The 22,431-nt window shown below is 40.6% G+C and overlaps 1 protein-coding gene across 5 annotated transcripts in view; it reads left to right on the forward strand.

Annotated features, from left to right (window-relative positions):
• The window catches only part of CRYZL1 (crystallin zeta like 1), a 49,491-nt gene that overhangs the window by 15,574 nt on the left and 11,486 nt on the right, over positions 1 to 22,431 (forward strand). For all 5 annotated transcript variants that reach the window (XM_023190840.2, XM_023190845.2, XM_023190834.3 and 2 more), the window contains exons 4-8: positions 1,102 to 1,174; positions 6,460 to 6,504; positions 9,329 to 9,397; positions 19,387 to 19,520; positions 20,583 to 20,694. In XM_023190840.2, the coding sequence (XP_023046608.2) occupies positions 1,102 to 1,174; positions 6,460 to 6,504; positions 9,329 to 9,397; positions 19,387 to 19,520; positions 20,583 to 20,694 (433 nt within the window). The remainder of the gene's footprint in view (positions 1 to 1,101; positions 1,175 to 6,459; positions 6,505 to 9,328; positions 9,398 to 19,386; positions 19,521 to 20,582; positions 20,695 to 22,431) is intronic.

Below are 22,431 nucleotides of genomic sequence, written 5' to 3' on the forward strand. Positions count from 1 at the left end.
CCAACATGGTGACACCCCGTCTCTACTAAAAATACAGAAATTAGCTGGGCATGGTGGTGCGTGCCTGTAGTCCCAGCTACTCGGGAGGCCAAGGCAGGAAAATTGCTTGAACCTGCGAGGCAGAGGTTGCAGTGAGCTGAAATCACACCACTGCACTCCAGCCTGGGTGACAGAGCGAGACTCCATCTGAAAAAAAAAAAAGAAAAGAAATACTGTAAAACACCTAGTACTTCTGTAAGAATGTCATATGAACATCTTAAGAAAAGTATAGTGTTCCATATTGAATAAGAGACTTCTGACAATCAGGTATACATACAGGAGATCAGAAAATTGAAAAATAAACATAGAAGAGAATTATTTCAATTTCTTTTTACTTACTGTTCCTAAAATATTATGGTATCTACAGCTACGTTCAGCATCTCTAATGTTAAGTGCCAGGACCTTAAACCACAGGCTTATCTTAGTACACCCTGTTACTTCAAAAGACAAGTACTTATAATTAATTTGGTCACAGTCTAATAAAATACCAATCTCTTAAAAATTTAGCCTTAATGAAAAGAAACTCCAGTCACCATGAATCTGAAATTATATGGGAGATTACCTGTTAATATCCATCACTACTTCTCACCCACTCCCTAACCCAAGGCTTTTAACAACTCAGGTGATTTTAAAGGGTATAGGAATGGAGAACCCTTTGTTCTCATTGGCCACACCCCCTTATTCAACAGCCTTCTCTCCAGACTACCCTCCCTTCACCTGAATAAGATGACTGATAGTGTTTAGACAACCAAGAAATGTTTTGACCATAATTTCCCTTCATACTTGGCAGAGTAAAGATGTTAAACAAAGGATGTTAATGGTAATTTGAATAATAATATTCATTCCTAAGTCCTGCAGATCAACTAATGCCTCAGTAAATTCTTCGTTTCCTACCCTTTAGAGAAACCTATTTTGTGAAGTTATTTGCTTTGTCTTAATTCCAAAACTTGAACCATATTTGCCCTTTCTGTGATTTGACTTTTGCTCTTGCTTTCCTTACACATAATAGAGTCCAGGATTTCTTCTGACAATAGTATGTTAACAGCCTTTGTCATGATTTAGCTTCTGGCAGAAATGAAGATGAAAAAGGATTTATTTCCTGTTGGGAGAGAAATTGCTGGAATTGTATTAGATGGTAAGTATACAGATGTGAGTATATGTATTTATTTTCTAAGGTGAAAGAAATTAAATGGTAGCTAATTGGTTTCCTGGTACGTAAAATTATATACAGCCTTTGAAATTTGATTATATGAAAATGTCCTTTTTAATTTTAATTTTTATTTTTTTGAGAGACAAGGTCTCTCTGTGTTGCCCAGCCTGATCATAGCTTCAGCCTTAACTCTTGGGTTCAAGTGATCCTGCTGCCTCAGCTTCCTGAGTAGCTGAGTCTACAGCAAGCTTGTCCAACCAGCATGTGGCCCAGGACAGCTTTGAAGTCAGCCCAACACAAATTCGTAAATTTTCTTAAAACATGATGTGATTTTTTGACCAGGCATGGTGGCTCACGCCTGTAATCCCAAGCACTTTGGGAGGCCAAGGCGGGCGGATCACAGTCAGGAGATCAAGACCAGCCTGGCTAACACAGTGAAACCCTGTCTCTACTAAAAATACAAAAAATTAGCTGGGCGTGGTGGCGGGCACCTGTAGTCCCAGCTACTCGGGAATCTGAGGCAGGAGAATGGCGTGAACCCAGGAGGTGGAGCTTGCAGTGAGCCGAGATCGTGCCACTGCACTCCAGCCTGGGCGATAAGTGGGAGACTGTCTCAAAAAAAAATTAATAAGGCCGGGCGCGGTGGCTCAAGCCTGTAATCCCAGCACTTTGGGAGGCCGAGACGGGCGGATCACGAGGTCAGGAGATCGAGACCATCCTGGCTAACACGGTGAAACCCCGTCTCTACTAAAAAATACAAAAAACTAGCCGGGCGAGGTGGCGGGTTAAAAAAATTAATTAATTTTTTTTTTAAATGTGATTTTTTTTTGGGGGGGGTTCATCAGCTACCATTTAATGTTAGTGTATTTTATGTGTTGCTCAAGACAATTCTTTCTCTTCCAGTGTGGCCCAGGGAAGCCAAAAGATTGGACACCCCTGGTCTACAGGTATACAACATTATGCCTGGCTTTGTCTGGCTTTTTTTTTTTTTTTCCTTTTCAGACAGAGTCTCACTCTATCACCCAGGCTGCAGTGCAGTGGTGTGATGTCCACTCCACGGCAACCTCTGCCTCCCAGATTCAAGCGATTCTGCCTCAACCTTCCAAGTAGCTGGGACTACAGGCACTCGTCACCACGCCTGGCAAATTTTTATATTTTCTGGTAGAGATGGGTTTCACCATGTTGGCCAGGCTGGTCTCGAACTCCTGACCTCAAGTGATCTGCCCACATCATCTCCCAAAGTGCTGGGATTACAAGCATGAGCCACTGTCCTTGGCCCTTTTTTTTTTTTTAATTGAAAAGAAAAATAGGACTTAATTGGTATTTTATAATTGAAGAGCTTATTACAGTGTAGTAAATGTTTAGGGGTTATATATTTAAATCCATAAGTGATCATATATTGAACAGAATGACCAATATTGTCTTTTTATGATGAAATAATGATCTTAACATACAGAACAGTAAGACTTATATCAGGCTTTTGATATAATTTATTTCTAAATAGACCTATACTTAATATTCACTAACAGGTGGTTCATGATTAATGTGTTTGCTCTTACCTCGTATGCGAATGAATAAATGTGTTAAGGTATGTTAGACTATATTTGAGTTTTACCTGTGATTTTAACGTATAATAGATTTGATACTCTATGTAATCTTCTGACAAAGCTAAATGATAATTATGTTTCCTTTTTTCTCAGTCTGTACAAAAATAAATATAATAACCAGATGATCATTCATTCTACATTTAGTGAGCAATTGCTAAGTGCTTAGGATATAAGTGAAATGAAGTCCTTGCCCTTAAACAGTTCACTCTCTAGGGGAGAGACAAATACATATGTGAGCAGATTATTATGTAAGCTCCGAAGAAAGCTGCTTAACCCGGCCAGAAGAAACAGGAAAGGCGTCTTGGAGTAAGATGTCCAAATACTCAGGGGCAGGCAGGTGGAGAATCACACCCAGCAGGGAGGATATTATGAGCAAAGACACACAAGTGAAAGTGGGATGTGTATAAGAATTACAAAGAGTTTGGTATTGCTAGAGCAAGATAAAGTCCTGGGCAGGCGTCAACAGCATGGTACTTGGTAGCAGAGAAACATTTTGTCAAGAAAATTCTCCTCCTGGGCTGGGTGTGGTGGTTCACACCTGTAATCCCAGCCTTTGGGAAGCAGAGGTGAGAGGATCACTTGAGCCCAGGAGTTTGAGCCAACAGAGTAAGACCCCGTCTCAAAACAAAAAAAAAAAAAAAGAAAAAAGAAAAGAAAAAAAAATTCTCCTTCAAATATTGCAGAATAAAAGATATTGCACAAAATACTTTCATGATGATGTGAACACTAATTCCTGCCATCCAGAAACGAAGCAGGAGCATAGGCAAGGGCCAAGACCTTTAGTTGAGACTTAGATATCAGATCGTACTTTAGGGAGATTATTAGAGTAGCCATTTGAAGGAAGGGTGGATGTGAGGCAAACAAATCTATAGGCGAGAGGACTGGTTGGGTTGTAGACCAAGAGGCAAGAGACAGCAAAGTCCATAACCTCAACAGTGGTGGCAGAGGTGGAGAAGAGGGATGGATTTAAGACATATTGAGGAAATAAAGTCAGCAGAACCTAGTAATTCAATGGAACTGGGAAATTAAAAACAGATGAGAACCAGGAATGGCTTACAGAATTCTGGTTCAGGCTTGAATTGGAACCAACATTTGATAAAGGAAGATGATCCGTCCGACATCTTAGTGAGGCTGCAGTGTCCGCTGCTGCTCTCCAAGCTTCACAATGCCGCCCAAGGGACGACAAGAAGAAGAAGGATGCCGGAAAGTCGGCCAAGAAAGACAAAGACCTGGTGAACAAATCCGGGGGCAAGGCCAAAAAGAAGAAGTGGTCCAAAGGCAAAGTTCAGGACAAGCTCAATAACTTAGTCTTGTTTGACACAGCTACCTATGACAAACTCTCTAAGGAAGTTCCGAACTATAAACTTATAACCCCAGCTGTGGTCTCTGAAAGACTGAAGATTTGAGGCTCCATGGCTAGGGCAGTCCTTCAGGAGCTCCTTAGTAGAGGACTTATCAAACTGGTTTCAAAGCACAGAGTTCAAGTAATTTACACCAGAAATACCAAGGGCAGAGATGCTCCAGCTGCTGGTGAAGATGCATGAATAGGTCCAACCAGCTGTACATTTGGAAAAATAAAAGTTTATTAAATCAAAAAAAAGAAGATGATCCAATTAGGAATATTATGAGTTCAGATTTATACTAACTGAGTCAAGGTACTTAAGTGACGTCTCACTGGCAATATCTAGTAAGCAATTAAATGAGTTTAAAGCTCAAGGGTGAGAGATCTATGCTGGAAACTATATATTTGAGAAATGTCAGCATGTAGGTTGTATTTGAAATAATAAGAGTTGATGAATTCTCCAAGAGAGAGTAGAAAAGGATGAGAGATGTAAACAAAGAACCCTTTGGAAATCACTGTTTGAGGGTCAGTTAAAAGAAGAGGAGTATCAAGGACAGCAAGAAAAAAAGAGTCAGAGTGACCTTAGGAGGACAGAGATCAGCAGTAGAAGGGAAAGAGAAAAGTATAGTGAATCAGAAACCAAAAGGATTTGGGGGATGATGGCACAGGAGGGAGCCAAAGAAGGAGCAAACTCCAAAAGGAGGGCTTGAAAGTAGAAATAGCAGGCTTCAAATTACTTGCTTGTGGCAACAAATGCCTTCTGGGGCCATTTTGTTGACAGAGCCAGTCGAAGGGACCATTTCCAGATTCAGGTTTCCATCTTACTTCACTGCTTCACCTCAGTTCCTTTTCTGTTAAATAGAAGTAATAATACCTACCTTATTGGTATATTGTAAGGTTTAAATGTGTAAATACACAACAATGCTGGACACAAGGAGGCATTCAATAATATTTGGGTTTTTTTACTCCCTTTTCCTTTTATAACTCTTTGAATGAAACTACTCAAATGAATTGACTGATAGTCGAGGCTTTTTCTCTACATATGCAGAGAAAATGTAACTATCATTTCCATAAAGTTCCAGAAAACTTCTAGGTATCAACCTGAATTTATTTCCCAAATCAAAATAATTTTAATGTCACTCTTCTTAAGGGAGGAAGACCACCCCTCATGTTGTCTTATACCCAATTTCTGCCTCCAAAGAAAGAAGAAGTAAAAACTAAAAGGCAGAAGTGAAATCCACAGGCAGACAGCCCAGTGCCACACTCTGGGCCTGGTTGAAGATCCACCCTGACCTAACCAGTTATGTTATCTATAGATTTCAGGCATTGTATGGAAATGTGTTGTGAAAATCCCTGTCCTATTCTGTTCCATTCTGATTACCAGTGCATGCAGCCCCCAGTCCCGTACCCCCTGCTTGCTCAATCGATAATGACCCTCTCACGCAGACCTCCTTAGAGTTGTAAGCCCTTAAAAGGGACAGGAATTGCTTACTTGGGGAGCTTGGTTTTTAGAGACATGAGTCTTGCCAAAGCTCCCAGCCGAATAAAGCCCTTCCTTCTTTAACTTGGTGTCTGAGGGGTTTTGTCTGCGGCTTGTCCTGCTACATTCTCAGAATTCCCTGTTGTATGAGATTCTGCAACAAAAATAAAGACAGATTGGGCTAGCCACAGAAGGAGTAGAAAACAATATAATTATCATAGAAGCTATAGATTATTTTCCTTTACTCCTTCTTCCTTAAAGTCAGCTAAATAGAGTCCAGGCACAGTGGCTTACACCTGTAATCCCAGCACTTTGGGAGGCCAAGGCAGGTGGATCACGTGAGATCAGGAGTTCAAGACCAGCCTGGCCAAGATGGTGAAACCCTGTCTCTACTAAAAATACAAAATTAGCCAGGCATGATGGTGCACGCCAGTAGTCCCAGCTATTCAGGAGGCTGGGGTACAAGAATCACTTGAACCTGGGAGGCAGCGGTTGCAGTGAGCCGAGATCGCACCACTGCATTCCAGCCTCAGTGACAAGAGCAGAACTCCGTCTCAAAAAAAAAAAAAAAAAAAGTCAGCTAAATAGGCAAAGAGAGACGTACTTCTCCTGGTCTCAACAATCGCATGGTCCAAATATCTAGAGAATCCAGATTTGAAGTGTTGTATATCCTGTAGTCCTTATAGACCATCAAAATGTTACTGAAAGTTTTGGCCTTTTTTCTAAGTAAAATAAAATCAGTCTTTTTACAAATCCACAGATTTTAAAAATGTATTTTAATAGTTAAGAATTACATTTAATAAACTTGTAATATTAACTATTAATTTTCTTCACTCTTTAGTTGGAAGCAAGGTATCATTCTTTCAACCAGATGATGAAGTAGTCGGTAAGTTATAGTTCATAGTCTTATTTCAAGTCATCTATTTTACTGTCATCTCTGTTTTTTCTATATAACTATTAATGTTCACTGTGACCTTGCTTCATATAGAAATACTTTCCAGGCCAGGTGTGGTGACTTACGTCTGTAATCCCAGCACTTTGGGAGGCCAAGGCGGGCGGATCACCTGAGGTCAGGAGTTCGAGACCAACCTGACCAACATGGAAAAACCCCGTCTCTACTAAAAATACAAAATTAGCCAGGCATGGTGGCACATGTCTGTAATCCCAGCTACTCAGAAGACTGAGGCAGGAAAATTGCTTGAACCCGGGAGGCAGAGGTTGTGGTGAGCCGAGATCGCACCATTACACTCCAGCCTGGGCAACAAGAATGAAACTTCATCTCCAAAAAAAAAGAAAGACTTTCCTGGTTTTTGAAATTTACTGTCAAATTTCTATTGATGATAAAAATTGGGACCTTGATTGCAATAGCAGAACATTTAAAACTTTTTAATATTTAGCTGTAGAACAATGTTACAGAAAAAAAGATAGTCATAGTTTCTGTAGTACTTGGTGTAGCCTAGATTTTCTGGCAGATGCTTAGTCTGTGGCCAGACTGAAGTCTTTAGGGAAAAGGAAAGTCACAAGTCACGTTCTTGCAGGCTGCTGACTGACTGAGCCATAAAGAAGCTCCATGCACTGTTTCAACTGAACTCATACAGAGCTTTTCTCTTACAAATATTGTAAAACTAAAAATTTACTTGAAACATTTAATTTATTGTTTTTTTTAAAATCCATAGTATTTTTGAAATTTGGCAACCTGTATGCTAGACAGTCACACAAACATAGGCTATGACTGTTATAGTTGCAACCTGCATCCTAGACAGTCACACAAATATAGGGTATGACTTTTATAGTAGTCTTTGAAATTTCCATTTCTCTGTGGAAGACATAAAGTTAGAAAACATTTATATAATATGTATTATATAGGGCCATATAATATATATTATGCAGTGGCTCACACCTGTAATCCTAGCACTTTGTGAGGCCAAGACGGGGAGATCACTTGAGCTCAGTAGTTCAAGACCAGCCTAGGCAACATTGCAAAAGCTCGACTCTACAAAAAAAAATACAAAAATTAGCCAGGTGTGGTGGTACACACCTGTAGTCCCAGCTACTCGGGAGGCTGAGGTGGGAGATCGCCTGAGCCTGGAAGTTTGAGGATGCATTGAGCCATGATCACGCCACTGTACTCCAGCCTGGTGACAGAGTGAGACCTTGTCCAAAAAAAAAAAAAAAGAGAGAAAGAAAAGAAAAAAAGAAAAAATATTTAGCCTTATAGCATGCTTGCAATTCTTAAAGGATAGATTTGTAAGAAGGTTTTCATCAGTATTTTATGGTATTGCCTTTAACTCAGGCATTATCCTGGAGAATTGATTATTTCTTTCTTATCTTTTTATTCTGCTCAGGAAATCAGTGGCACTCTGTATTATTCAAGATTCTTTTTGTAAGAAACCAAAAATAAAATCAGACTAGCTTAGAAGAAAAATGGGATTTTATTAGAAACATACTCTGGCTGGGTGTGGTGGCTCATGCCTGTGATCCCAACACTTTGAGAGCCTGAGATGGATGGATTACAGGGTTAGGAGTTCAAGACCAGCCTGGCCAACATGGTGAAACTGCATCTCTACTTATAATACAAAGATTAGCCGGGCATGGTGGTGCATGCCTGTAATCCCAGCTACTGGGGAGGCTGAGGCAGGAGAATTGCTTGAACCCAGGAGGCGGAGGTTGCAGTGAACAGAGATCACGCCATTGCGCTCCAGCCTAGGCAACAGAGCAAGACTCTGTCTCAGAAAAAAAAAAAAGAAGAAAAATACTGAGATATGTTATGGAACCAAACTATAGGAAGGTAGCCATGCATCAAGGATAATTTTGTTTGTTTATTAGTTTGAGACACAGTCTTGCTCTTATCCCAGGCTGGAGTGCAGTGGTGTAATCATAGCTCATTGCAGCCTTGAACTCCTGGAGTCAAGCAGTCCTCCTGCCTCAGCCTCCTTAATAGCTAGAACCACAGGTGCACACCATGACACCCAACTAATTTTTAAATTTTTCTTTTGTAGAGATGAGGTCTCACTATGTTGACCAGGCTGGCTTTGAACTCCTGGCCTCAAGCGATCATCCTGCCTTGGCCTCCCAAAGGGTTAGGATTACAATTGTGAACCACCTTGCCCAACCCATCAGGGACAATTTTTTTTTTTTTTTGAGATGGAGTCTCGCACTGTCACCCAGGCTGGAATGCAGTGGCACAATCTCTGCTCACTGCAACCTCCACCTCCCAGGTTCAAGCAATTCTTCTGCCTCAGCCTCCCGAGTGGTCGGGATTACAGGTACCCGCCACTATGCCCAGCTAATTTTTTATATTTTTAGTAGATAGAGACAGGGTTTCTCCATGTTGGCCAGGCTAGTCTCGAACTCCTGACCTCATGATTCACCTGCCTCGGCCTCCCAAAGTGCTGGGATTACAGGTGTGAGCCACCACGCCCAGCCCATCAGGGAGAAATTTAGCAAGGAGTCCAGATGCTCCCAAGACTCTGACTTCGTTCTGTAATATCAGCCATCATCTTACTATCACTCAGAGGGGAAAGAAGAAAGAGATAGGAGGAGTGGCGAAGAGCACTTCCCTATTTCTGAATTTTTTCTTGGCCACACTAGTAATTACTGGAACCTTCCTCAAAATTCCACTAAATAAAATTTGTAATAATACTTACTGGCCTCTCATTAGGAATGAATTTTTGACTTATATCCCTTAAATATCTTATTTTGATTTTTAGGAATTTTGCCCCTGGACTCTGAAGACCCTGGACTTTGTGAAGTTGTTAGAGTACATGAGCATTACTTGGGTATGTAGCAATCCAGTACTTTGGAGCTCACATAAGTCTTACTTCATTGACATATGGTTTAATAACATTTTAATTTTTTTGAATCTACCATGAGTGTTGTACTTAATAAAGTATCATTAACCAGTCATGTATATAAAAAATGTTGGCTGGTCATGTGAATACTTCTAGCTTATAATTAGTATTCATAAAATTCTTATTCAGACTAAACAATATATAGACCTTTAAGTTTTAATAACACTGCTCATGGTAAGATCTTTGAAAAGTGATTTCTTTCTTGGCTGTTAAATTATATCCCTAATCAGAATTTAAATTTTTTTTTTTTACTCTTGGTTATTGATTGAAACAAAAAATGTTCAAAATGTAGACAGTACATGTAGAGTTTGAGACAGGAAAGAATCGAGACCACTCATCTCAGGTTGGGTGTGGTGGCTCACACCTGTAATCCCAGCACTTTGGGAGGCCAAGGTGGGCGGATCACCTGAGGCCAGGAGTTTGAGACCAGCCAGGCCAACATAGCGAAACCCTGTCTCTACTGAAAAGGCAAAAAAATTAGCTAGGCCTGGGGCACACGCCTATAATTCCAGCTACTCAGGAGGCTGAGGCATGAGAATCGCTTGAACTCTGGAGGTGGAGCTGAGATTGCACCACTGCACTACAGCCTGGGTGACAGAGCAAGACACTGTCTCAAAAAAGAGAAAAAAACACTCATCTTTGGTTTCTATTGCAAATATCTTTTGATTAGTGTTGAGTTTAACTGAAATGTTCATTTTTAATTTCTCTTATGATTATTTACTTTTTGGATATTTAAAATACACACATACACACACACACACACACATACACTTAATGAAACCATATTAAACAGTTGCTTCATCTCCTAAGTAATCGGGAAAGCAATTAAAACCACTTCAAGATAACATTATGCATCCACTAGACTGACAAAAGTTAAAAAGTCTGACCATCAGCCAGGCACAGTGGCTCACTCCTGTAATCCCAGTACTTTGGGAGGCCGAGGCGAGCAGATCATTTGAGGTCAGGAGTTTGAGACCATCCTAGCCAACATGGTGAAACCCCATCCCTTCTAAAAATACAAAAAATCTTAGCTGGGCTATTGGCGCATGCCTGTAATCCCATCTACTCAGGAGGCTGAGACAGGAGAATCACTTGAACCCGGGAGGTGGAGGCTACAGGGAGCCGAGATGGTACCACTGCACTCAGCCTGGGTGACAGAGACTCCATCTCAAAAAAAAAAAAAAAAAGAAAAAATCTGACCATCCAAAGGGTGGGAAGGATGTGGAATGATGGAACCTTTCATGCACTGGAATGTAAGTTGGTACAAATATGTTAGAAAATAATTTAGCATTATCTAATTAAGGTAATGATGTATATACATCAGATCTGGTAATTCCACTCATAGTTACGTAGCCTATGGAAATTTGATCTGCACTAGGAGACACACTGTATAAGAGTTCATAGCAGCGTTATTTGTAATAGCGAAAGAAACTGGAAACAGCTTAAATGTCCATCACCAAGCAAATGGATAATTGAAGATATTCATAGAATGAATTTCTATATAGCAGTGAAAATGAGTAAGAGCTAAACATTTCAAAGTGAATGATTCTCACAAACAATATTGAGTGAAAAAAGCAAGTTGCAGAAGAATACAAACAGTCCCCATACCATTTATTTATATACAGTTCAAAAATGTACAAAATTAAGCATATGTTATTTAAGGATGTAGAGAAAAGGTAGAGGATGGAAAGTTAGGTGGAAGTTACCTGTGTGAGCAAGGGAGGAAGGTGTGGTCAGTGGACACACCAGGACTGCAGTAGTACAGCCAGCATATATTTCTTATGCTGGGATTCATTATGTTCTTCATACCATATCCATAGGTGCAAATACATTCTTTTATGTTCTTGAACTATTGAATTAAACCTTTTCCTAGGCTCTTTTCTTAAATAATGTAATCTCTAATCAGATCTTTTGGGGACAGAGGCCAATTTGGATTTGGGTCTTCCAAAAGATACATGCACACGTATGTTTATTGCGGCACTATTAACAATAGCAAAGACTTGGAATCAACCCAAATGTCCATCGGTGACAGACTGGATTAAGAAAATATGGCACATATACACCACGGAATACTATGCAGCCATAAAAAAGGATGAGTTCTTGTCCTTTGTAGGGACATGGATGCAGCTGGAAACCATCATTCTCAGCAAACTATCGCAAGGACAGAAAACCAAATACCCCATGTTCTCACTCATAGGTGGGAACTGAACAATGAGATCACTTGGACACAGGAAGGGGAACATCACACACCGGGTCCTATTGTGGGGGTGGGAGGATAGCATTGGGAGATATACCTAATGTAAATGACGAGTTAATGGGTGCAGCACACCAACATGGCACATGTATACATACGTAACAAACCTGCATGTTGTGCACATGTACCCTAGAACTTAAAGTATAATAAAAAAAAAAAAAATAGTAATCTTACTCAGTTGGGTCCATACAGTAACTCAAGCTAGGCTAACAAATCTTGGACATTTCATTTCTAAAATTATAAATTTAAAGTAAAGTAATTTTTATTTAAATTAATGTCATTCATTATATCTAAAATTTCCAATAATATTGTATTATTTTATTAAAAATTAATTTCCAGAAGACACTTTTCAGAGATCTGAGGCCTGTACTTATTGGAATGTACATTAAACCTAGATAAGGAGCCAAGTATGTGTCTTCCTTTGAAAAATAAAGATCTCTTTCAAATACCATGCAGTGAAAGTCTCTAATCCATAGCTATTTTGAAATTGTGCAGTTTGAAAATTGAGGACTGCCACTGGCTCCTTTACAGGAAACTATCCTGTTTTTGGCCCCAGAGTTTCCTTGGATGGTTGGCCTTATTGCCCTGTTCTTTTGAGAACATTATGAATATGGAGTCTTTTCATTAAGTAACCAAAACTAAATTGCTATAGAAGATAAATTATTAAAAACAACAACAATTGGCTGGGCGCGGTGGCTCATGCCTGTAATCCCGGCACTTTGGGAGGCTGAGGTGGGTGGATCACCTGAGGTCAGGAGTTCGAGACCAGCCTGGCCAACATGGTGAAACCCCGTCTCTACTAAGATATAAAAACTAGCCGGGCGTGGTGGTAGGTGCCTGTAATCCCAGCTACTCAGGAGGCTGAGGCAGGAGAATTGCTTGAACTCAGGAGATGGTGGATGCAGTGAGCCAACACAGTGCCACTGCACTCCAGCCTCGGCAACAGAGTGAGACTCCGTCTCAAAAAAAAAAGAAAAAAAACCAACAACAACCAAACAAGGCCCATTCCTTTAGGCACTGATGAACGCTGGAAATTATGACGTGGATCAGAAGGCGAAAAGCAAATTAGAGCATCCATTTTCTAGCTATGAAGTTTAAGCTAAGACAGGCAAACCACACAAATGACCTTTTTCTTCTAACTTATTTATAAATCAGGAGGATGGATTAAAGTCCAGAAATCCACTAAAGTATATAGAGAAAACAATTGCAGATATTCCTTGAGGAAGAAAACACAACAAAATGTTTCTTTAAGTAGGACAGGCACGGTGGCTCATACCTGTAACCCCAGCACTTTTGGAGGCCAAGGCGGGTGGAACCCCTGAGGTCAGGAGTTTGAGACCAGCCTGGCCAACATGACAAAACCCCGTCTCTACTAAAAATATAAAAAATTAGCCGGGTGTGGTGGCGTGCACCTGTAATCCGAGCTACTCAAAAGGATGAGGCACGAGACTTGCTTGAACCCAGGAGACAGAGGTGAGCCAAAATTGCGCCACTGTACTCCAGCCTGGGCGACAGAGCGAGACTCTGTCTCAAAAAAATAAAATAAGATAAAATAAGTACTTTAAGGCTGGGTGTGATGGCTTACGCCTGTAATCCCAACATTTTGGGAGGTTGAGGTAGGAGGATTGCTTGAGCCCAGGAGTTCAAGACCAGCCTTGGCAACTTGCTTGTCTCTACCAGCAAATAAAATTTTGAAAAAAAAAAGAAAGAAAGAAAGAAATACTTTAAGAATGGGCAACATAGCAAGATCATCTCAACAAAAAGTTTGTTTTTTAAAAAAAGAAAAAAACTAGGCCAAGCACAGTAGCTCACACCTATAATCCCAGCACTTTGGGAGGCCAAGGCAGAGCCAATCGCTTGAGCTTGGGAGTCCCAGACTAGCCTGGACAACATGGTGAAACCCTGTCTCTATAAGAAATCCAAAAAAAAAAAAAACTAGGTGTGGTGGTATGTGCCTATAGCCCCAGCTGCTTGGGAGGCTGAGAAGGAAGAATTGCTTGAACCTAGGAGGTTAAAGCTACTGTTAGCTATATTTGCGCACTGCACTCCAGCCTGTCTCAGAAAAAAAGTAGTACTTTAAGAAGGACCTCTTACACAGCAAAGGAAACAGCAGTGTGCAGAGACGGCCTACAGACTGGGAGAAAATGTTGATAAGCTGTACATCTGATAAGGGGTTAATATAGTGATACATAAGGAGCTCAGACAATAGCAGGAAAAAAAAAAAAAAGTAGAAAAGGGTCGAAGGACCTGAATAGACGTTTCTCAAAAGAAGATATGTGAAAAAATACTCGACATCAGTAATCATTAGGGAAATGCAAATTAAAATCACAAAGAAATACCATCTCATACCTGTCAGAATAGCTGCTATCAAAAAGACAAAAGGTAAGTATTGGCAAGAATGTGGAGAAAGGAAAACTTTGTACGCTGTTGGTGGGAATGTAAATTAGTATAGTCATTATGAAAAGTGTATGAATTTCCTCAAAAATCAAAACGTAGAATTACCATATGATCCAGCAATCCTCCTTCTGGATATTTTCCCCGGAAACTTTGAAATCAGATGTCTGCACTCCTATGTTCATTGCAGCAATATTCACAACAGCCAAGTTATGGACTCAACCTAAGTGTCCATCAACAGATGAATGGATAATGTGGGACAGATATATACAATGAGCCTTTAAAAAGCAGGAAGTTGTGTCATTTGTGACAACATGGATGGAAATGGAGAGCACTATGCTGAGTGAAATAAGCCAGGCACAGAAAGACAGATACAGCATGTTCTCACTTCTGTGTGGAATCTAAAACAAACTCATAGAGGCAGAGAGTAGAATGGTGGCTACAGAGGCTGCGGGCTGGGGAGAATGGAGTGTTGGTGGACAAAGCGTATAAAATCTCAGCTGAACAGGGCGGATATGTTTTTGTTTGTTTGTTTATTTATTTATTTATTTATTTATTTATATATTTATTTACTTTTGAGACAGAGTTCTGCTCTTATTGCCCAGGCTGGAGTGCAGTGGTGCCATCTCAGCTCACTGCACCCTCCGCCTCCCAGGTTCAACCAGTTCTCCTGCCGCAGCCTCCTGAGTAGCTGGGACTACAGGCGCCTGTCACCACACCCAGCTAATTTTTTGTATTTTTAGTAAAGCCGGGGTTTCTCCATGTTGGCCAGGCCAGACTCGAACTCCTGACCTCAGGTGATCCACCCACCTTGACCTCCCAAACTGCTGGGATTACAGGCGTGAGCCACCGCGCCTGGCCAAGGGATATGTTTTTATTTTCAGTTCTTTGCACAGCATGGTGAGTATAGTTAAATAATAGAGTATTGTACATTTCAAAATTGCTGAGAGTAAATTTCAAATGTCTTCATAAAATATGTTAAGTATTTGAGATGATGGCTATGTTAACTTGCTTGATTTAATTATTCCACATTGTATTCATAAATCATAGCATCACTTTGTGCCCCATAAATTTATACAATTATAATTTGTCAATTTACAGTGTAAAAAAAAAAAAAGAATGATGACTAACAGTGTGACCTTTAGGCTAGATCCTAGGCACGCTGACTGCATCTATAAATGAGGACACTCAGCTAAATAATCTCTAATCTCTGTTGTAGCTCCAACCTTTTATAAAAGGGAATAATTTCAGTTTCCCAGCAAGTTTGTAGGGGAAAATTTTCAGTTCACCACAACTCTTTTAGTTTCTATTACTTGCCTGGTGATTTTTTTGTGTATAATTTTTTTTTTTTTATTTGTCTTTGGTGTTTTGTTTTTTGTTTGTTTATTTTTGAGACAGGGTCTCCCTCTGTAGCCCAGGCTGCAGTGCAGTGGAATGATCACAGTTTGCTGCAGCCTCATACTCCTGGGCTCAAGCGATCCTCCTACCTCAGCCTCCCAAGTAGCTGGGACAATAGGCATGCACCACCATGCCTGGCTAACTTTTTTATGTAGAAACTGGTCGCGCCATGTTGCCCAGGCTGGTCTCTAACTCCTGAGCTCAGGTGATCTTCCCGCCTTGGCCTCCCAAAGTGCTGGCATTACAGGTATGAGCCACTGTGCCTGGCCTTCATGATTGTTTAATGAGTGCTCAGTGCTCAGTCACTTTCAACTCAAGTAAGTCTGTACTTTACCAAACCAAAGAGCTATGTTTCAAACATTCCCCCAAAACGTGATGTTAGTCCTGTTTCTCAAACATGATAATAGAGTTAAAGAGTAGAGTAATTCTTCCAACTCTTTTGTACTTTTCAGTTCTTAAGCAATTCTGTCAAGCCTAAAACTAGTTTTATTTTTCATTCAAAATTTTGCACGTATTTTCAGCATTGTTGTTTTTATTCCTTTGGACCTAAACTAGAAAGAAATCAAATTATAATTCTTGGATGCTGAAATATGGCTCTCATTTATTTGTTTAATTTTTTTTTTGGTTTTTGGTTTTTTGAGATAGAGTTGCATTCTTGTTGCTCAGGCTGGAGTGCAATGGCGTGATCTCGGCTCACTGCAGCCTCTGCCTCCCAGGTTCAAGTGATTCTCCTGCCTTAGCCTCCCAAGTAGCTGGGATTATAAGCATGTGCCACTATACCTGGCTAATTTTTTTATTGTTAGTAGAGACGGAGTTTCTCCATGTTGGTCAGGCTCGTCTCGAACTCCCAACCTCAGGTGCTCTGCCTGCCTTGGCCTCCCAAAGTGCTGGGAGTAAAGGTGTGAGCCACTGTACCTGGCCTTATTTGTTTACTTTTTATAACATAATAAACACCTGTGGACCCCCCAACACAAAAGCAAGTGTGTTGATATTAACCCACATATAACCTTGCAATTTTAGAACTGTTGAAATTTTAAATATAATTTTATTGCAGGTAGTAATTTTTTTTTTTTTTTCCCAAGACAAAGTCTTGCCCTGTCACCTAGTCTGGAGTACAGTGACACAATCTCGGCTCACTGCAACCTCCACCTTCAGGGTTCAAGCGATTCTCCTGCCTCAGCCTTCCAAGTAGCTGGAATTACAGGCGCCTGCCACCACGCCTGGCTAATTTTTGTATTTTTAGTAGAGACGGGGTTTCACCATGTTGGCCAGGCTGGTCTCAAACTGCTAACCTCAGGTTATCTGCCAGCTTTGGCCTCCCAAAGTGCTGGGATTAGAGGTGTGAGCCACCGCACCTGGCTGCAGTTAGCATTTCTTTAAGGACAACATGATTGAGTTTTTAATAAAAATATGATAGTTCCAATCCTTTTGATAGAAGATGTTCCCAGTAAGTAAATTATATGTTGACTGAGCCTGCACTGTTGAAATAGATGTGCTTTAAAGTCATATATTCACCTTATGAGCTGTGTGGCATTAGACAAATTAATCAATTACCCTGAACCCTATTTTATAATCTGTAAAATTGGGAGAATAGCTGTCTTAAAGAGCTACCTAAGGAATAAAGTACTGTGTGTGCTATCACCTGGTGCTTAATATGTTTTTAGTGTTTTAATTCTCGGCTCTTGTCTGAGCATTTCAACATGCATGTTTGAATGCTCCACTTCCCCCACTAGATGGCACTAGTTGCTAAATGCAGTGCTGACTACTCTGCCTAGTCCACGGGAATCATTGCTTTTAGAGGAAACATTTGAAAGAGCTGGTAAAGACTGTGAAAGTGTTATAAAGTTGATCTTAGGTAAAACGAGAAAGAATTTCTTGGCCAGGCGCGGTGGCTCACGCCTGTAATCCTAGAGCTTTGGGAGGCCAAGGTAGGCAGATCACCTGAGGTCAGGAGTTTGAGACCAGCCTGGCCAGCATGGTGAAACCCCGTCTCTACTAAAAAAATACAAAAATTAGCCAGGCATGGTGGCGCACACCTGTAATCCCAGCTACTTGGGAGGCTGAGGCAGGAGAATTGCTTGAACCCAGGAGGGGAAGGTTGCAGTGAGCCAAGATCACACCATTGCACTCCAGCCTGGCGACAGAGTGAGACTCTGTATCAAAAAATAATAATAATAATTCCTTGTACTGTGGAAAAATCACATCAGTGTACAGCATAAACACAAAAATAGCGAAACATGTTAAGGAATAGTTTAACGGTCAGATCATGCGGAGCTTTTTAAACTATATTAGGAGTTGCATTTGGTTCCAAGTGCAGTGGAAAGCCATTGATAAATTTTAAGCAGAGAATTGTTAACATGTCATTTATCTTTTTAAAATACCATTCTGGTGCTTCTATTTTTTAAAGATACTGTTAAAGAGATTGAAAACAGAAGACACAAAGTTGAAAATAATATTTACAGCACATAAACGACTTATCTAGAATATATAAAGAATTCCTATAAAGCTCTAAATAAGAAAAAGACAAAACAATAGAAACATTGGTAAACACTTGAAAAAGGAATTCACAGAAGGAATTCCAGATGGGCAATAAACATGGAAAGATGCTCAACCTCTTTTAGTCGTCAGGGAAAGCAAATTAAAATCATAGTAAGAAACTATTACCTACCTACGTAATTGGTAAAAATGTATAAATGTGATCATTCCACAAGTTGACAAGGACATTCACAGCAACAGGACAGTACTGTGGGAAAGTAAATTGACGTAATCACTTTGGAAAGGTGTAGTTAAGGAACAGGTAATATACCCTGGGACCTGGGATTTCCACTCCGATTTAAATATCCTAGGAAAAACCATGCACAGTGTAACAATATCTTTCATATACGAACACAGTTAGCAGCATTGTTTGTAACTGACAAAAACTGGAGACAACACAAATGTTCATCAGCTAAACAATGGATAAGCAAATGCAGGTGTTTTTAATATATGGGAATGCTATAAAACAACAAGAGTGAAAGTGATCTAACAGCCTCATCCACAGAAAGGATGCTTTAAAAACGTAATGTAGAGCATAAAAAGTGAGGTAGAAAAGAATGCATATGGTATGATTCCATTCAGTTAAAGCTTAAAGCCTTGGCAATACGAAATTGTTTTTTGTTTTTTGTTTTTGAGAAGGAGTCTAACATTGCCCAGGCTGGAGTGCAGTGGCGTGATCTTAGCTCACTGCAACTTCCACCTCCCGGGTTCATGCCATTCTGCTGCCTCAGCCTCCCAAGTACCTGGGACCACAGGTGCCTGCCACCACGCCCGGCTAATTTTTTGTATTTTTAGTAGAGACAGGGTTTCACCGTGTCAGCCAGGATGGTCTCGATCTCCTGACCTCGTGATCCTCGGCCTTGGCCTCCCAAAGTGCTGGGATTACAGGCGTGAGCCACCATGCCCGGCCACGAAATTGTATTGTTTAGAAATGCATACTTGAGTGATACAAATAAGAAATTGTATGAGAATGGTGGTGACCTCTGGTGAGGAGAGAAGAGGCTGCTGGGGTGATGGCTGTGGTCTTTCGCCACCAGGATGGTAGTTAACTTTGCATATTTCCTTTATATTTATTCATCCAACTGTATTTTATATTTTACATACTTTTTCTGCATGTTTTATTTCACAATATAAAAAGTTTTAAAAATACACACACACTGACTTCTATGTGGAGAATTATTCATGGGCAATAATGGCAAGTAATGTAGGTGAGAGAGAATGGGAGTAGGGGCTTGGACCAGGGCCATGGTAGTAGTAGAGATGGAGAGAAATAGATCCAGGAGGTAGGACTCACGGGACTTGCTAACAGATTGTTTCTTCCTGTTCTTTATGATAGTTCATAAACCAGAAAAGGTCACATGGACGGAAGCAGCAGGAAGCATTCGGGATGGAGTGCGTGCCTATACAGCTCTGCATTATCTTTCTCATCTCTCTCCTGGAAAATCAGTGCTGATAATGGACGGAGCAAGTGTAGGTGCTAATGGTTTTGTTAAGAAACAGAGCAGCATATAGTAAACTTAGGAAATTTAGCAATGAGCCATCCGTTTGCTAATATAATTCTTTGCCCATAGGTTATTGATTGACTTTTTTTCCAGTGTCCTATTTTGTTATAATAAGCAGCTTTTATCAATAGAAGATCAAAGTCAGATTTAGTGTGATTAGTTTATGACTTTGAATCTGCTGGTACATTAAAAAGCAGACAAGCCATTTTTATTCATTCCTGTTAGACAGAACCTAAGATACTGCATGAGCCTTTGAAGTCATAGTCCAGAACTCCCTACCAGCTTTGTAGCCTATTTCCCACCCTCACACTTATGTTGATCAAGTATTGGCATTTTATATATAGATGGATCACACAAAAGATCAGCACGTCCTAATTTAAACATATTACATATACCAAAACATAGTACAAGACACTGAAACAATATGTAAAATACTGTCATCTAAAAATGTCAAGAAAAACTTGAAATTAACTTACAGTTCTATTTTCTAACTGGCTTGTGATGAAACGCTTTCTTCCTGCTTTTTTTTGAAGAAAAGGCAGAGCTGTCTTCAGCATTGGCTTCAGCCTGATGTCCAACATCAGGATAGTAGTGTTTCCCCAAACTTACCGCATGGGTCTGAACAGGATGGAGCTTTTGAAGTGTTTTGATGTTCACAGAGAGGTAGCTGGACTCCCATATATAGTATATAATTATCTTAGACCATCATACTGACAAGGCCCAGTTTTCTCTTTGCAAGGCCATGTGTCTGAATGTGACCCTCCATCCTTGAAATTATGTGCTGTGGTCAGACTGAGTGACAGCTTGTGGCGTGCAGCCTTTCCACCACCCCTTGTAAAGAAGAAAGTCAATCAAATATTTCCCCTATTAAAATTGCCCATAACTTTGCTCTTTTCCTATTAGATAACATTTTAAAATATACTAAAGTAACACTAAATAATTACACTTCATTAAATAATATAAAGAAATCAATTCGATATAGCCTCTGCCCTATAACCATACACCCACTGTATATTTTTTTTCTACACAGACGTTTGGTACGATAGCTATTCAGTTAGCACATCATAGAGGAGCCAAAGTGATTTCAACAGCATGCAGCCTTGAAGATAAGCAGTGCCTTGAAAGATTCAGACCTCCCATAGGTGGGTAATATTATGAGCACAGACTTTAAAACAAGAAATTTTGGAGGAAAATCACCTTTAAAAATGTACTTGTAAAACCAAGTACAAAATCCTTGGCCAGGTGCAGTGGCCCACAACTGTAACCCCAGCACCTTGGGAGGCCAGGGTGGGAGGATCACTTGAGCCCAGAAGTTTGAGACCAGCCTGAGCAACATAGAAGACCTCATCTATATATAATCTTAAAAAAAAAAAAAATTTATAAAATCCCAACCGAAAGTCAGTTTCAAAATGCAGTGTATGTGCTATCTCCCAATTTACTTTTTTTTTGTTTTTTGAGACAGGGTCTCACTCTGTCACCCAGCTGGAGTACAGTGGCACAATCATGGCTCACTGCAGTATGGACCTCCCCAGGGTCAGGTGATCCTCCCACCTCAGCCACCTGAGTAGCTGGGACTTACAGGCATATGCCATCACGCCCGGCTAATTTTTTGTATTTTTTGTAGAGATGGGTTTAGCCATGTTGCCTAGGCTGGTATGAAACTTTTGAGCTCAAGCAATGCACCCACCTTGGCCTCCCAAAGTGCTGGAATTACAGGCATGAGCCACCATATCCAGCCCCAATTTACTTAAGTGATAGTTTTAATTTTAATTACTCATATTTTTTGTAAACTTACATTTTTCATTGTTTTTTCCTCTTTGCCCCATTGTTTTCAACAATTTACTCAACTTTGAATTAGGTGAACTTTGATGCAGTTTAGAAACACCTGATGCAGGCTGGGTGCAGAAGAACTAGACACAAGCCTCAGAGAACTAGCTTCTCCAAGGATATACACCTAGTAAAGGACTGGAATGAGATTTGAACCCAGGCCTGACATTAATTTCCATTGTTCCGTTATGCTTGTGACAGAGATAACCAAGAAATAGAAGGATGGCAATACAGGGGCTGAAGAAAGGAAGAGAAAAGGAAAAAGAAGAGATTTGAAAATAGAATGGAGAAAGAGAGCACAGGCTGGGCGTCGTGGCTCACACCTGTAATCCCAGCACTTTGGGAGCTGAGGCAGGTGGATCACTTGAGGTCAGGAGTTCAAGACCAGCCTGGCCAACATGAGGAAACCCCATCTCTATTAAAAATACAAAAATTAGCTTGTCGTGGTAGCAGGTGCCTATAATCCCAGCTACTCAGGAGGCTAAGGCAGGAGAATTGCTAGAACCCGGGAGGTGGAGGTTGCAGTGAGTCGAGATCATATCATTGCATTCCAGTCTGGGCAACAGAGTGAGAGTCCGCCTCAAAAGAAAAAAAGCATGAATGGGCCAGGCACAGTGGCTTACACCTGTAATCCCAGCACTTTGGGAGGCCGAAGCGGGCGGATCACAAGGTCAGGAGATCGAGACCATCCTGGCTAACATGGTGAAACCCATCTCTACTAAAAATAAAAAAAAATGAACCAGTGTGGTGGCAGGCACCTGTGGTCCCAGCTACTCGGGAGGCTGAGGGAGGAGAATGGCATGAACCTAGGAGGCGGAGCTTGCAGTGAGCCGAGATCACGCCACTGCACTCTAGCCTGGGTGACACAGCGAGACTCCATCTCAAAAAAAAAAAAAAAAAAAAGCATGAATGGTGTGAATAAAAAGAACATGAATGAAGGGAAAATTTCTTATTTGTTAATTTGCCTTTCCTAGATTACTTTGTCCCCTTTCCCTTTTGTCCTCTTCCTCCTTCCCTCCAAATCCTAGATTACTCTGTTGGACTACACCACT

This window comes from Piliocolobus tephrosceles, chromosome 19 (assembly GCF_002776525.5).
Source record: "Piliocolobus tephrosceles isolate RC106 chromosome 19, ASM277652v3, whole genome shotgun sequence".
Classification (NCBI taxonomy): domain Eukaryota; kingdom Metazoa; phylum Chordata; class Mammalia; order Primates; family Cercopithecidae; genus Piliocolobus; species Piliocolobus tephrosceles.